The sequence below is a fragment of the Aythya marila genome (assembly GCF_965140915.1).
Source record: "Aythya marila genome assembly, chromosome: 1".
Taxonomy (NCBI): Eukaryota; Metazoa; Chordata; class Aves; order Anseriformes; family Anatidae; genus Aythya; species Aythya marila.
In genome coordinates, this window is record NC_139042.1 from 144,818,746 (window position 1) to 144,835,952 (window position 17,207).

At 35.0% G+C, this 17,207-nt stretch overlaps 1 protein-coding gene across 10 annotated transcripts in view; it reads left to right on the plus strand.

Moving 5' to 3' along the window:
• The window catches only part of FGD4 (FYVE, RhoGEF and PH domain containing 4), a 114,057-nt gene extending 97,503 nt beyond the window's left edge, over positions 1-16,554 (plus strand). For all 10 annotated transcript variants that reach the window (XM_082751460.1, XM_082751462.1, XM_082751468.1 and 7 more), the window contains 11 exons: positions 36-192; positions 1,379-1,517; positions 2,132-2,190; positions 2,801-2,947; positions 4,333-4,505; positions 7,303-7,333; positions 7,508-7,603; positions 8,012-8,137; positions 9,327-9,467; positions 10,238-10,378; positions 10,463-16,554. In XM_082751460.1, the coding sequence (XP_082607586.1) occupies positions 36-192; positions 1,379-1,517; positions 2,132-2,190; positions 2,801-2,947; positions 4,333-4,505; positions 7,303-7,333; positions 7,508-7,603; positions 8,012-8,137; positions 9,327-9,467; positions 10,238-10,378; positions 10,463-10,720 (1,468 nt within the window). In that variant the 3' untranslated portion in view covers positions 10,721-16,554. The remainder of the gene's footprint in view (positions 1-35; positions 193-1,378; positions 1,518-2,131; positions 2,191-2,800; positions 2,948-4,332; positions 4,506-7,302; positions 7,334-7,507; positions 7,604-8,011; positions 8,138-9,326; positions 9,468-10,237; positions 10,379-10,462) is intronic.
• The last annotated feature ends 653 nt before the right edge of the window (positions 16,555-17,207 follow it).

Consider the following 17,207-nt stretch of genomic DNA (forward strand, 5'->3'; position numbering starts at 1 on the left):
TGTTTGCTCTGAGATTCTGCCCTCTTACTTTACAGGACTCATACCCCCAGGATTGGAGACATTCTGCAGAAGTTAGCTCCTTTCCTCAAGATGTATGGAGAGTATGTGAAGAATTTTGATAATGCAATGGAATTGGTAAAAACATGGACTGAACGGTCACCTCAGTTCAAATTAATTATTCAAGATATTCAGGTAATGGAAGAATAATGTAGATCTCCAAGTAATACTGGTATATATAAAAATGTATTGGTTTGTGGGTGAGAAAAGTATTAAGTAGAAAATTACATAGTGAATCCTTTAGAACTAAGGGTTACTTTTATCCAGGTTGTGTTGCCTTCTGTTTCTTCTCTTTTTCCCTTCAAGTGTGCACAAACACCCACATAAATCCAGACTTTCCACTGCAGTATAGAGGACCTATGTATAAAGGTTGAAACATGAAAAGACTGAAAAATACTACATTTTGTCATAGACACCAAAAGTAAATAAATAAAATGATGTATTACTACAACTGTAGATCCTTGCACTGAATACGTAAACATTCTGTTGGCTCATGCCAGTGCTGTTATGCAGAACAATAAACTTTGGAAGTAAATCTGAAATACTAAAATGCTGAGCCACAAGAGGGAAAGGAAGCTAACAGCAGCACATTATTCTTCGCAAAAGCGTGTTTTATACCCTATAGTGCTCCCTGTAGGTTTCTGTGTGAATGGCAAGTATGTATCTTCCTCCCGCAGACTTTACAGCTAGAAATAGGGTAAGATATTTCTGCTTAAAATTCATTGCAGAGTAGGGCATTCCGATTCTAAGCCAAGGAAGGCAATTGTTTGTACTTCAATGTACTAATTATATATATATATATAATATAACTATATATTGTATATATAGTTATAACATGTATAAGTTTGTGGAAACGAGCGTATATCTTAAAAATTTTTTTTTGTGGGTGGGGTGAGGTACATTATGTATAAAACTCAGAGGAAGCATTCTCTCCTCACATAGATAAAATACACTTTATAGCCAATACACTTAATAGACATTTTCTAATAAGTGAACACGAACTGTTCGTATTAACACAATAGTCATTGTTTTGTTCTCAGAGTTATTACAAAACAACATTAAAATACATTGGAGTTGGAGTTTTTTTGGTAGGACATTTGTTAATGTATTTTACAGAATACATAGGAAATGTTTACAATTACTTTTAGTAAATAAATTTCCAATTATTTGTTTTGGTAAAGAAGTTTTTGTATTTTCTTTCAGAAGGTCTGCCATGCATGTTTCAAAATACTTTATGTTCTATCAATCATTTTTTATTTTACTATATTCTTGTAAAATAATATTTTTGCCTAATACATTGAAATATGTTTACAATTTTTAGAAGGAAAAAGTGTGTGGAAATTTGACATTGCAACATCATATGCTAGAACCAGTGCAACGTATTCCACGCTATGAGATGCTTCTAAAGGACTACCTAAGGAAATTGCCTCAGGACTCCCTAGACTGGAAAGATGCTGAAAGTAAATAACTTCTAGTCAATAAAATAGCTCTGATAAGCTATTAACAAGATGATACTGTAAATTAAACCTCTTTTCAGGAAAAATAAACTGAAAAGGAAAACCACTGTGAAAAGAATGATAGAATTTCTTCAGTGGAATTGAAGGATTATTTGGAAAAAAATGTTTGAACAGTGAGTTAAGTTAGCACAAAAACTGTAAAGCCTTTAGTTATTCTAAAAATATGAGTTTAGAGTATTACATAAGTTTTCCTTTAGTTTTGGAGTTATGCCTGAGATTTTATTATTTTATTTGCTTCAGGGTTGTTTAGGAGCTGTGTTTTTGTTCTTGTTTGCTGTATTATTTTGACATGTATGTCTCTTATTGGAAAAAAGGGGATTTGTGCTCGTTACTGTATTTATAAGCTCCTGCAAGGAAAAAGAGAAGTTTATTTTCAGTTCTTTTTCCTCTCTACATTTATACAAGAACAGTTCAAGCTATTTTGGCCAATCATTCAGAACTCACATAAAAACTGAAAACATCATTTTGTAGAATGATCCGGTTTTCTGTGTAATATAAAAACATTTAAAAATGCAGCCTTTTGTCTTCATATTTTTTTCTTTCTTTCTTCCATCTAGAATCTCTGGAAATTATATCCACTGCAGCAAGTCACTCAAACAGTGCAATAAGGAAAATGGTAAATGGTCCTTGTTTCCCTGTTCATTTTTTTTCAAATATTATATTTGAAAAGTGAAGCTAGGAGTATTAATTGCAAATTTTTCCTAAAATTGCAAAAACTTGCTTCATGGGCCCAAGTGATTGCTCCTGCTCAGTGTACTTATGTAGCTTCTTGGAATGCTAAACATTTGTCATGGTACGTAATTCCCATGTGTTCCAGGTTGAATTATCTGACAGTCTTGAACTCTTAACCTTGTCTCATCTGTTTCCGTGAGTGGAAGGGTGATTGTAAAGAGTTGTTACTGTTTCTCTACCATATCAGGCTGACATGATTGGTATTTCATTAAGTATTTTGAAATACCTAATTGGTACTTTGAAACTTTGTACAAGCAATGATGCAGGCTCTCTATATATATACCTGTATTTTTAAAGATTATCATGGCATTTCTAAAAGGTGTATCAACTAGGTCAGTCAGTCTAAATGGTTGACCTTATACACCAGGTGTATACATATGTTTATCAAAGCTGACATTCTCCAGGCTTACGCAAGCCCCTGGCATTTCATTTAAAATGCATGAAAATCTGTGCTATTATTTAATAAACTTTATAATTGTATTTTCGCTGAAAAGGAAAATCTAAAGAAATTGTTAGAGATATATGAGATGCTGGGAGAAGAGGAAGACATTGTGAACCCTTCCAATGAATTGATAAAAGAAGGACAGATCCTTAAACTCGCTGCTCGCAATACATCTGCTCAAGAACGGCACCTTTTCCTAGTAAGTATAGTGATGTATTTTAGCAGGGGTGGCTGTATGTCTTTCTAGACTTGAAAGAACTGCCAAAGAGAGAAGAAAATCATCTTCCAGTTGATGCCAGTGAGTAGCCTTTCTTCTAGTGGTATTCAAACTTGAGCAAAACCTATACTGCTTGTAGAAAGGCTTGAGAACACCGTTCGGAACAGAACCAGTGCCCAGCAACTCACTTCTAAATACATCTGCTAATCATAAATGCAGGTTCTAGATCGTGAGAACTTTGCCATTCTCATAAAACCGAAATGTAGAAGCTTAGGATTTTGATCCTGATAGATTGGAGTCCAAGTATGTTCTCGTGGTCCTCTGGGAACTTATTGTGGCAATTCATCCTCTAGTCAGGTGCCTTATCTTGTCTTAGGTGTAACAAACTATAGCAGTATGCCCTTACAGCTCCCTTGGAAAAGGTTTGAAGTAGTTCATTACTTGTGGTCCTCTGGCATTGCATGTCTTCTGTTTTTTAAAGAGCAGTAATGAATTGTTGAGGTACAATTCCTACTTACCTGTGCTTCAAACAAAAGAAGTAATGAAATAGTAAAATATCAAATGGGGCTAGACAGCTGATTAAAATGAGTTGTGCTTAACATGAGAGGTGACAAGTTTAAAAGGGATTTAAATGAGGTGAGTTTCTCTTTTTTCCCCTCACATTTTCTCAATATTAATTATTAAAATTTGAGAATATTAAATTCTATAGAGCTAATTTAAGAACTGGGCTTCTAGGCTGGCACTTCAGACATTTAAGTAAAATTTAAATGTTCTATTTAATAGGGAATATATCATTATACTGCTCAGGTTTTTTTTTTCCTGTGATATTGAGAGTTTCGGTGAATAAAAGCAGAGTGCTCATTCTTCTTGGAGAAAAGACGAATATTCTTGTCAAATAATATTAGTTACAAAACTAAATAGGTTTGGTACAGGGTGTATATAAATTTATACACTGACAAAAAGAATTATGACTGTGCAGTTTAGAATAGTTTCTGTAGAACTGAGGCATAGGAATGATTTTTCTAACAAATGGTTTAAAATGTTATAAAATATCCTTTGGAGCATAGTTATGATAAAGGTTATGAAGACTGCTGCATATACAGAGCAATTATTCTTACTTGTATATCCATTGAGGCTGGCTTTTAATTTTATTTCTAAATCCCATAACAAAAAAAATCAGACATAGTCTTGCATTAGATGTTTGGTCTTCCCATACGTCAACTAAACAGAAAGGAACCTGCTTTCTCACCGACTGAGTTCAGCTTTGTGATATTGTCCAGCTCTCAGTAGAAACTGGCTGTCCTCTGTGTTTTCATTAATGCAAAGCAACATGTGTTTTTTTGTTGTTTTTTTCTTTTTTTCCCCAGTTTAACAATATGTTGCTCTACTGCGTCCCCAAATTCAGCTTGGTAGGATCAAAATTCTCAGTTCGAACCCGAGTTGGCATTGATGGTATGAAGATTATAGAAACTCATAACGAAGAATACCCACATACTTTTCAAGTGTCTGGAAAAGAGCGAACACTGGAGTTGCAGGCCAGGTAAGAGAAGTCTTCTTATCTTTTTATGGAGGATTAAATATACACATGCAAAAGAATGGAGTGATGTATTTGGAGAAAGATGGACTGGGCTTAATCTTAGTATTAGTGTTTTGAAAATAACCTAGGCAGAAAGCGTAAATGATCAGTCTAAGAATCTCTTGGAATATAAGATGTATCTACAAAGTATAGTTCTTTATCTTGCTTTGTTGAAATACCTAACGTAGTTGTGAGTGGGCTACCTGGAAAATTGAGATCAGTGTATCTAACTAATGCAAAGGCAATCTGTCTGGCTTCATCGAGTATTGTGAGATGCTGAGTCATGGGCAGTGCTGCTACCTAAAACACCTTGGTACAAATGGATCTGTTCACCTCTGGATGTGTCCACCCAACAAAACTCTTCACTCTGGTAGGGATATGTCTCCAGAATGTAGTTCTCTACAGCAGTAGATGGGCATTTGCTTTTCCTCAATCATTTTTCCAGTCTGCTTGTTTTCCTCTAATCCCCTCACCTTGTATGGCAAGTTCTTTTAGTTCTTGGGTCCTTTTCTTCCAGTAGCGCTCTTCGGAATGGTATTTTCTGATTTCTTTATTAGTCCTCTTGTCCTCCTTTTCATGGCGGTTACCTCCCTACTACTACTTTTTGCATTGCCTAGACTAAACTTCCCCTGTCTAGGTTACCTGACTTCAAATAAAGTGGAGTGCATTTTTACATCTACCTTCCATGTTGGAGCTGCTTGAAGATCCTGTTCTTAGCAGTTAGGATGTCATTGCAGAAAGACAAGGATTAAAGAAGCAGGAAGATGCCTGTGGAGTTTACAGCTCTGTGTCAACACCATGTATTTGGGGACAAACCCTAGCTTGCTATTAAACTAAAGCTTGCAAGCTACTTTTCTCGATGAAAAATTACATAGCGATGAATGCAGAAATATAACAGCAAATAGCAATTTACTTACACTGTAATTTAATTAGAAATCCAATGCAATAGAAATATGCAATTTGGAAAATGACAGCAAAAAGCTTTCCATTCAAATCTGCAAGACTTCTGGGATATGTTTTTTGCTATCAATTCCATCTGCTGTAAATTGCTGCATGCTCTTTTGCTAAATATTTGGCAAGCTTTTATGCCACACATCCATTTCAGTGGTGAAAGATTGCATCTTGTTGTACCATTTGTGAAGTACTTTTTAATTGGAAGAAAAAAGCTACAACAAAGTAAGTTTATTTTGGTAACCTTTCCAAATTATCAGTAATCTAATTTATTGTATTCATTTATTTTAAGTGTGGTAAGATCCTGTTTTTGTTTTGTTTTATGAATATTTTTAGAATTCATTGTACAAAATGATGAAGGTATAAATACCAACTGAAGTCTTATTAGAGTAGATTAGATAATTCAAGTCTTGATTAATGCATGAGTATTTTAGGTACCCTGTGCTTTAATGTCCTGAATTCATGAGCTTCTATTAACTTCATTATAATGTTTAGTTTACTCTTAAGGATTTCTTTACTAGTATACTTCTATTTATTTTTCAGAATACTATTTGGGTACATTTTCAATCAGTGGTTTTAAAAAGCTGATAAATTATTTCTTTGAGAGGTTGCTTATCTGGTGTGATATTTAATAGCTTGGATTTTGTGTTTTAATGTAAGCAGGTAAGGAGAACTACTTTGGCTGTGTAGACAGTTTTTTTGCCTCATGTACAGATGGTAGGTGGGAAGGGGAAACACTTGTAAAGCAAGTAGAATCCTAGACAAGTTGCAGTAATTTTGGAAAACAACAAGTGAGGAGTCATTTTTATTGAGATATTGCAAAAGTTGTCTTTCATATCCTTTGTAGCAATCCATAGCAAAATAAAATTCTGCATGTCAGATAGCGTATGGCTACAGAAGTATTTTTTCCACATTTTTACCCAGGGAGACTGCCACTTTCAAAGAGCCAGATATATTCTGGTACTGATTTTCATCTTTCTGACTTAAAATCTACAAATAAACAGAATTCCTTACCAGCACTGGCCAGTAGTTTCTAACAGTGCCGACACTTGTGAAATAAGATACCTTTCTAAATATTTAAATGTTGAAGTCCTACTGGTGTATTTTAAAGAGAAAATACTGGTGTATTTTAAAGAGAAAGCTATTGTACAAGATCAGAGTTTAAAATATATCCTTCATTTCTGTCTTACATATCTCATCTGTGCTTACTGTAAAGTCATCTGAAGTCCACCCTAATGTATAAAAAGCTGTTTTTTATACAGATGGCTGTTTTGTTTATAGTATTAAAGCAGAGTTCTCCTTTTGTTTAAATTGGATATTTTTCTTGCCACTGTATATAGTTTTAAACAGACCAAAACAGTAAGGAAATTATTTGGGGGTAAGGGAGGGCATAAGACTTAAGAGATATATATGAAAAATATATGCTAGTATGTGAACTTAGTGCATGAAATGAGAGAAGAAAAAAACATGTACAGCTAAATTTTCCATTCTCATCTTTTCCTTTCTATCCTGTTCTTGGGGGGAAAAAAAGTGTAACAATGAAAATAGTATTACTACTTTGCAATGTATTTACATTTGTCTTTGAACTTGAATTTAGTGCTTAGTAGTTGAAGCCTGCTGCGGCCTGAAGTCATGCTTTTTGTTATTATTCTGTTTTTGTTTTGTTTTGTTGGTCAGTTAATGATTGGTATTGTCTTTTTCTGAGTTTATGAGAATTACTTCACAACGTTGGTTTTTGCAGGAAGTTGTTGATAGTGAGATTATATTTCCTGAACTAGCTTTGGACTAATATGTCAAATATTTCTTTTAGTTCTGAACAAGATAAGGAAGAATGGATAAAGGTAAATTCATCTACATTCTTTATTTTTTTAAATGTATTTTCACTGAAGCAATCAAAAGAGCAATATCCATATATTCTGGCTATAGCTTCCCTCTGCTAATCAATAAATGGTCAGAATGCAGAGAGTCCATTCTAAGTGTAGTATGTATGAGGAAGTTTTCCATTGTTTCCCTAGGCGCTTCAGAGTACTATAGAAGCTTTTCAGCAGCGGAATGAAACTTTCAGGAGTGCTATTGCTAAGGAATATGAAGACACGCCTGTAGAGGTTTCTGTAAGTTGCTTTTATTCCTTTGTAACACTCTTAGTAGCCATTTTGTTCCTTAGTAACTGAAAAAAGTTTGGCAGAAACTTTATTTTCAAGCTAATCATTCTTAAAGCAGAGGAATTACAAAGTAGTCATTCGTAATTGTTGGTAATTGTTTTTCTTCATAATGCCAAATCTTATAAATGAGCTTCTTTTTTTTTTCTTGAAATGTGTAACAGAGTTCCCTTTCATTCATGCATAATCATTTTTGACTGGGTTCTTTGTTATTTCTTGTATAGATTTCAAAATGCATCTAGAGCTGTCTTGTGCCATTTCCTTTCCAGAGGAAGAGCATAATTATTTTATAAATAATTATTATCTCAATTTGAAGTACTGCACAAATAGCTGTTCTTATCCTCCCTCTACCCCCGTCAGAATGCTGAGCTTGGGAAGAGAGCACCGAGGTGGATCCGAGACAATGAAGTCACCATGTGCATGAAATGCAAGGAGCCCTTCAATGCACTGACGAGAAGGCGTCACCACTGTCGAGCATGTGGACATGTAAGTGCAAAACCCAAGCTGCTGTAGCTGGTGAGCAGGTTGGGAAATGGGTCTAAGCACCTAGTTGACTTCAGGTGGCTGCTTGTGAGGCTGCAGTTTGTTGCTGTGCTTGTGGCTGAAAGCAGAAACTGTGGACAGCACACCACAAAGGATCTTCTGTCTGGTTTAGTTGGCGTAATTTTGGAAGTAAGTTGCAGCAGAGAAGGTGCATTTGTGTAAATGTGCATTTGTGTAAAACACCCCGAGTACCTGGACAGACTTTGCTGTTACTTCTGAGTGGCTTCAACTGATCTCAACAGGTTCAAGACCACACTTAACTAGCATAAGCCAGCATTATCTCTGGCAGCATTGGCTGCTTCCTGATCCGATTCTGCTACCTCCTCTCTCCTCTTTGCAAGCAGACCATGAAGCCATGCAGTTAAAACATTTTCATTGGGTTATCTTGGAGCTGTTCCCAGATAGGTTCAGTGTGCAATTATGTGAACATGCCTAAGGTATTAGGGAAGAAGAGAAGGTTAGGATGAGGAGAGAGTATTACTGCTGCTTTCCATGTGTGATACTACATTAGTGCATTAATGTATGTCACTTTAAAGTGACCGTGTAATAGTGGTATGACTTAAGACTTTTCAGAAGTTAATAAAGAAACATACTGTGCTTCCTTTTCTTGACATCCAGCAACTATACTTTTCTCCAGTAGATGGTGGTGCAAACCCAGGTTTAATTTTTTCTTGCAGGTTGTCCTGTATGACTTCTGTGTAGTGTTTGTATGTGGTGTGAAGGCTTACTGCATTCACAACTCTGCTTCAGTGCTTTGCAGGACACTAAAGGCTTTTTTTTGAAGCTCTGAATTATTCGTTATACAGCTGTTATCTGTTTTGTTTGTTTCCCAGATTTTTCTACCTTAAAATGCCTTCATTAATCTTAAGATCACACCTTTCCCCTTTTTTCCCTTTTGGCAATTTGGACTTCTTTTTACTTCTGTTGGAGTGGCACAAATTTAGAAAATTATTACTTTCAGTTAAGCTATTGTTGACATACTAGTCAGACATTATCTTTTTTTTTTTTTTTTTGTATAATTGGACAATACATTACTATTATATATAATATTTCAAAATTAAATTATGTTTTTGTGAAGTTTTGTAAATACTTAAAATTTATATGTTTGTAAATCTTTTTTTTTGTTTTTAAGGTGGTTTGCTGGAAATGTTCTGATTATAAGGCACAGCTTGAGTATGATGGCAATAAATTTAACAAAGTTTGTAAGGACTGCTATCATGTTATAACTGGTTGTACAGATAGTGAAGAAAAGAAGAAGAAAGGCATCTTGGAGGTATGGCATTTAAAGAATACCATATGAGCATAGTTGCTAGTAGTTTGGGCTCATCACTAGGTGAGAAAATGGTAGCGTTCTTGTGGGGCTTTTTGTGTTTGGGGGAAATAAAAGCAGCATGGATCAAATTCATCCCATCTGATGGGGGAAGAGAGGGGCAGAAATGATGTAAAGGAAGTAATAAAACATAATCATTTTGTATTCTTCCTGCTCTTCTCAGGATCACTGTTTAACCCCAGAAGCATGTCAGTCAGTCTCCAGATTTTAAGCGATTCACCTAATGTTCTGTCTAGAATTAATACTTGTGTTCTTACTTTATCCTTAGAATGTCTTTGCATTGGATCCTGTCGTAGTATTTTGACACTAAAATAGAGTGGTTGTCATGTTGGATAGCTGATAGCATTTCAATGCCTGACTTGATGTTACCTTAGCAGTAAAACATTGCTGTAGATGTGAAGATACAGAGAAAGGCTAGCCGTGGTGGGAAAAGTGAGATTTAGAGACATCTAGAAGCATATAATCTCAAACTACCAGTGAAAGAAAGAACAGATTACACATGTGTAAGAGAACACATTGTGACGTTATGAATGTAATACATAAATATTCTCCATAAATACAGTCATTCATGATCTTATTTGCTCAAGTTCTTTTGCATGCATTATCCAAGGTTTGTCACGAATGGTGTATTTCAGGCTTTCTGGTCTTATACGTTTTAGCCTTTTATTTAAGGAAAGCTTATTTTCATTTTTATGCTTTATACCATCTCCTAGATTGAATCTGCTGAAGTCTCTGGAAATAGTGTCATATGTAGCTTTCTTCAGTACATGGAAAAATCAAAGCCCTGGCAGAAAGCATGGTGTGTTATACCTAAACAGGAGGCTGTTGTGCTGTACATGTATGGTGCTCCACAGGTATGCCATGAGGAAATGTATAGTGAATGAAAGGCAACAAGCAGATTAATTGCTTGTTCTTAATCAGGAATTTCTCCTTTGTAGGATGTTAAGGCTCTGGCTACAATTCCACTTCTGGGCTATGTAGTAGACGACACCCCAAAAAGTGCTGACCTCCCACACAGCTTCAAACTGACCCAGTCGAAGTCTGTGCACAGTTTTGCTGCAGACAATGAGGAACTAAAACAGAAATGGTTGAAAGTTATCCACTTAGCTGTCAAAGGTGAGACACCAGAATGTCAAAATGAACTGCAAGTAAGTTTAGAAGAACAACCTGAATCTTCTAAAGTGTCGGAATGCTGAAGCTCAAGAACACATGGTATTTTTAAGATTTCAATTGAATTTGTGGTTAACCTTTTGGCTAACCTTCCTTTGCTCAATCAAAAAAAAAAAAAAAAAAAAAAAAAATCTTACTACCGTACACATCTTAGCACTTTATGTTTGGGAAAAATTCTGGTCTTTCTAGGGATCTTTTTCTTATATTTATGTTTTGTCAATGAAAGTGATGTACAGGTCCATTTCAGAGACTTTTTAAAAATGTGAATGCTATTAAAAATACCTACTAACTTTACTGTACTACTTGTTCGTTGTTATGCATTTTTTTTTGAAATTGCTATTTGGTTCACGTTTGCTACTTTCTTTAAGAATACAAATATTGAAGCTTCCTACTTACATATTAGGACTCTCAACAGGATAAAAGATATACCTCCACGTTTCCCAAATAGATCTGTAGTTAAATATACAGGGATAGTTTGGTTTAATGTATGTAGTTTATAGATCAAATTCCACAGTTCTGTACATATGTTGTATTCATTTGTTTCTTTTTAATTAAAGTAATGCAAATTGCTTTTACAGGTATATTGGCTTTTAAAGTTTCAATTTATCGAGGAAACAACCTAATGATTTTCAATCTAGAAATGAATACCTAAAATATGATAAAACATATAATATATGTACAGTATTAAAAATGTACAATACTTGATTCTTGCTTTGATTTCATGAGACTGGGTTCCTGTTAGTGAATAATTTATTTAAAAAGCATGTTTTCTATTTGAAATTAAACACAGTCCTAAATTAACAAATACTGTTCAGTGATTTGTTTTAATAGCTGACACTTAATGATCTTGGTATTTTTATGCATTAAAAAAATAGCAGTAACATAAGTGGCATGCAGTGGACAAATAAGTTCCAGTTGTGTTTAAAGGAGTAGTAGCTTTTCTTCACTGTCCTACCACTGTAACCTTTCAAGAGTGCAGTAGTTCATTACTAAAATGCAGTGTGTGGTTTGAGATAAGTAACAGATTCTGTTAATCTTCTGGAAATTTGTATTTTCACTATTACGGTTATTGGAACAAATTAACATTTTGAACCTAAATACCCTAATTGTTGCAGAAGATTAGATACTGTAATACTTATTTAAGACAACAATCTTTAAGGATTTCTATTGTAGTGTGGAGCCTGCTTTATATGCAATTAGGATGAAGTCTGAACCTGCAAATCTCAAGTTGCATTAATTGAAATTATTTGCATTCCACTTAAAGGAATTAGGACTTGTGGGCTTTACAATGCTAAGTCTATTGTGAACTTCCATTCTTATGAGGGTTTTTTAATCCGTAGAGGCAAATGACCACCTTATTTTTTTTCTGGAACATCCTTGGATGAAATATGGTAAATATGGAGGTGTAGTGATTGACTATCAAGTAGATAAAATCATTGCCATCATTCCTTTTCTGACTCCTCAAAGGAAAGGAAATATGAAACTTCTACAATCAACATCTCATGGGAACGTTCAGGAGTCTTACTTCTCAATATAACTGCAATCTGTGTTTTCAATCATGTCAGCGTGAAGAGCTCAGGCTCAAGTCCAGTTTTGTTAGTAACATGGGGACAGATTTTTTGTAATGAGATTTCCAAACAAAATATTCTCTCAAGTCCCACTTCACTCTTTTTTGCAACATGAGAAATAAATGCTCATTTTAGTTAGCATTTAACAAAGAAAGAATTGTTAAACTGTTTCTTTAGCATTATGCATGCATGAGTACACGATGTCTGCCACTTTTCAGTGAGAAGAATGTCACAACTTCATTTTAATGGCCTGTATTTTGCTCTCACCTGCACAAATCCAAAATTTATGATGGCCTTTAGACTTCAAAGCCTTACACTAGTGTTGGTAATAATCATGACATGGCATTGCAGAGTACTAACTCTACAGCTGATTTTGTACATGTCAGTTCTGAATTCTTCCTTGGGTGCTCTATGTGTCCAGATTACTTTGTGTATAACCCTAGTATCACTTTTATCTGATGTGCAGGCTCTTCTACAGCTCTTTAAGAGATCCAAACTTACTTCTACTGCCAGCTGTATTTACCTTTAGTTATGGTCAGCATAAGGTGTTTATGATTCATGTTGGCAAGTTCCATCAGATCTTCACCTAGGTGTCCCTAGCTAGTACAATGTATCTTGGCAAGGGATAGAGTAACATTTGGATAGGCAGGAAGAACTCTTCCTGAGTAATTTTCTCTCCACAGTCTGCAAAAGGATATCTTCTGAAAGAATCTGCAGTGCGCTTGTGGGATCTGGAAGGTTGTCTCATTACAACCTAACATATTAAAAACATTACTTCCTATGTTCAAGTTGTTGACTGTGAGGGGAGAAGTTGCCTGAGAGGAGACCATAGATAAGATGGACTGAGTTGTACTCAAAATAATACGGTGGTATGGTTGCTGTCATTTAGTACATTCTGTTTTCTAAGCTCTTGAAAACTTAATTCTGTACTAAGTAGGAAGACCTCTTTCAGGCTAAATGATTATGAAAATGATTATTAAATGATTAGAAACAGTAATTTTTGGGCTGCTTTATTATTATAGTGGTATTGACTATCTGAAGCTGCTCGAATGGTTTCAGCAAATCCCAGAAGCAGCTCTCCATGTGGACGTAAACAATGTGGAATTAAATTATCGTTAGGAGTTATTTATTTAGATGTTGGCCTCATGTTTGCTTTCGGCAATTAAAGTTTGTGTATAGTGGGATACTTTAATTACTCCAGAAAAAAATAATTTATGTTCTCTTAGTTGGTTGGTCAGAGTTGTTCTCTTCTGAGTCAGGATGTAATGGCACTCAAACATGTGGTTCTCTGTGTATCTTGTAGGAACAATATGTACCGCCAATATTAAAGATCAAAAGATGGAGAAGTTGCTTGTAGATTTAACCACCCTGACAGTTAGTCCATTCTTCACAGATGAATCCCCCCCCCAAAAAAAAAAAAAAATCCAAAGCTTTTTTCTTTAAAAAAAAAAAAAAGTATTTATTAACATAAACCTATGCTTATAAGGAAATAAAGAAATAAAAAAAAAAAAAAAAAAACCTATAATTGTGCATTCATTCACAAGACATGAATGTTTGTGAGTGGCTCTGCTGCTTTATTTAAACTTTGTGATTCTTGTGTTCAAGAAATGCTTGTTTCTCAGTTTAAAAGTGGTAAACCTATTTAAACCTACAGCACAATTTAAAGTGAATCAAGCAATACTGTGTGCTTTTGTCTGTGTTCGTCCAAAACAATGGCTTCATTTTATCGTTATGTTTGTTTGAAACATAAAAATATATATTTTAAAAAGAGTTATTTCCACCCCTATTATGGAAAAATAGTGTATTGTGATGTCTGTATGTCTGCACCATTCTTCCAGGTCCCTTAAAAATTGTTTTCAGGCATCAGGTTGGTTTCAGGCATCATGCTTGGTTGAAGAGCTACTGTAAAATCTATAGCATCTATTACCTTCAAATCCCTTTACAGTTTGTTTATTCTAAAAGGTACTCAATTTTTATGTGCAAAACAGATATAGAGGACAGGAAACGTTATCTTCTATTTGGAGCAGAATATTAAACCATTTAAATGCATGTAATATAGTGGCACCTTTTTATGCAAAACCATCTTCAAGTGCTTTATAAATCTCCTCAAAGATTATAAATCCCTTTTATATAAAAGGGTTTTTATTCCTCATATTTTTAAAACGTGGATGAAGCTGAGCATTGATTTAAATGTAGAATAAATACACTACCACCTGCATAAGTTTTAGATTAGGTTATAAAATAGATGTATGTTCTAAACAGTTCCAAGAGGAGTCAGGAGAAAAAAGAAATATATATAAATATATATATAATGAGTGCTAAAGTTGTGGAAACACCTGACAAGTTCTTTGGGGTTTGTTGTATTTATTTATTTTTTAAATATATTTCCAGCCATACAGCTAGTTATAAAAACTGGCCAGCTTTTCATTTCATGGTTAAATAAAATGAACAATGGGTAGTGGTTCCGTATACTGAAGAAAAAGGCTTTCAAGAAAAACAAACAAACAAACATTCCATGTAGAAATAATTCTAAGCAATAAAAAAGGAGCTTTCTCCATAAATATATTTAGAAATCTTTAGATGGTATAAACTATCATACATTTGCTGGGGCTATTATGCCTGCAGTGATTTAAATTCATGTAGAATCTGCCTTACATTATATAAAGACACCAGTGGCAAATGAAGATTTTTCCACTTAGAGTACCGCTGATTTACTGCGTCCCATCTGGAATCACAGTGTTCAGCTGAACCTAGGAGCAGTTTCACCTGGAGATAGTTGATGTGGGTGGGAGTGGGCATAAACAGCTGGAAACAATCTGAAAGTAAGTGATCAGGGGTGAGACATAATTTTGTGGAAGAACTGACTGTCCTTAAGATAAATCTGTTGTTGAAAGGGGGATCAGTCTTAGACTGTGATTTGATTTGAAATCTGAAGCAAAATATGTGGAGTTATGTTTTTTTCCTCAGTCTGTGGCCCTGTTGGTATGCAGAATGTACCTACCTAGATGGTTCTGACTCGTAGGACTGTAGTGAAGCGCGTTCCTTGGACAGGAGTTTTAATCTGCTAATCAGATTGTTTCCTAAATCCTTGTCCATTAACGGAACAAAATAGTAACTTAATGATTATATATTTATATGTGTGTGTATATATATACACACACACATTTATCTGTGTGTATATGTATATATGTGTGTGTGGATGAGACTATTATTCAAATGACCTATTTCAAGCAGTATTTTACAGTCAAAAATATACTGTACTGCATTCAAAGTATAATCTATATTGACTGTATTAAGTATACTATTCAGGAGAAAAAGAATAATCAACAGAATTAGATCTATTTTTGCGGCATGTTCACTGTTTGAGACTAATTAAAAGCAAACCAAAACAAAGTAAATTCAATAAGGTGTTCCATCTGCTTCCTCTAGAACCTAGTGATGAAATTTTTTCCCAAAATTGTCCGTGGCACTTTTGTGTCCATCCCAAATTCATCCATGGCACTTTTGCTTCCATCCTTTCTTCCTTACACAAGTGAATGTAGAATGTATTTTTTATCTAATAAAATTTCAGCAGATTTCTATTCATAAAACATATTTTCAGCCACTACATAACACTAACCTACTTCATTTTATACTTCATCCTTTGTAGATTCTTAACTGTGGAGAAAATATTCAGAAAGGGGGGTGGGGGGGAGCTGTGTGAAAGCATTTTTGCATGCATATGGCCTCATATTTTTAAAAGAGAAGGCAGATTTGTTGCATATAAGGAACTGTTTGCAGTAGAAGTATTGGTTGCTTTTTTTTTTTTTTTTTTTTTTTTTTTTTCCCTGTCTCTATTATTTCTGTAGTATGCTCTCTATTCTGCAGCCCTCAGAGCAGATTAATACATTAATTTTAGTGGAAGCTGAATCAGCTGTAATGTGACATCAGAATTACAGGCTATGCACTGTAATTCCTTTTCATTGTGGGGGGAAAAAAAAAACGGTTTTAATTAAGAAAACAGATTTTTTTGTTTGTAAAAAATACTAATATTTGGAAGAGGTGTAAATTTGTTCTGGTTTTTCAATAAACTGAAGAATATTTAAAAGGTGAAATTTAAATGCCATTCTAAGTTGTGCAAGTGTAAGTGGTCATTTTTATGGTAAAAAAAAAATACATTAATGTAAAATAGTTGCAGATATTGTACATATTTTCTGTAATATATGTATATTTGGTTTTAAGGTGGGTGGAGAATTATAAAAATGAAGCACTTTAATTCCTGTTGAGTACTTAAAACAAGAAAAGAAATTTGTATCCTGTAAAATAAAAACATCATTAAATAATTATTGCGGGCTAGTTATTTTTGTTGTTGTCTGGTTTGGTTTTCCTTGGGTGGGGAGAGGGAGCTTTGTTGTTTGTTTTTGCAACAATTAGCACCTGGCTAATTAGGCATCTGCAGCCAGGGAGCAGCTTCCAGCAGAAAGCAGAAGCAGAGGACAGCCCAATAGGGCTGAGAGCAAATGGGCCCAAACTCAGCAAAACACATCAAAGGGGGGTCTTTGGGGGTCTGCCCCACACACCTCCAGGTGCTGCGCCAGCCCCTGGGACCCCCGGGGTTATGGAGCTGGGGACATCTGGATACTTCTCCATTAATGTGTCACAGCGGGAAGGATGAAATTGAGAACAAAGTGTGCAACTGTGGAAGAAACAAAACCTACGGGGCTTGGGGTGAATGTGTGCCAGAAGCTGCCCATACGTAAGAAAGTGCTGCTGCCATGGGATCAGCACAGCACACTTCCCTCTTGCCCCAAACCACACTCTCCAGAAGATTTTTGGGAAGTCACTTGGTTCACACCATGCTTCAGGTTCTTATTTGTAACAGAAGGACTCTCAGTTTCTAAAGCAGGGGGGTTATGAGGAGAAGAGGGTGGTGAAGCGGGAGGAGAGTGGGGGGTGGTGGCCCCTC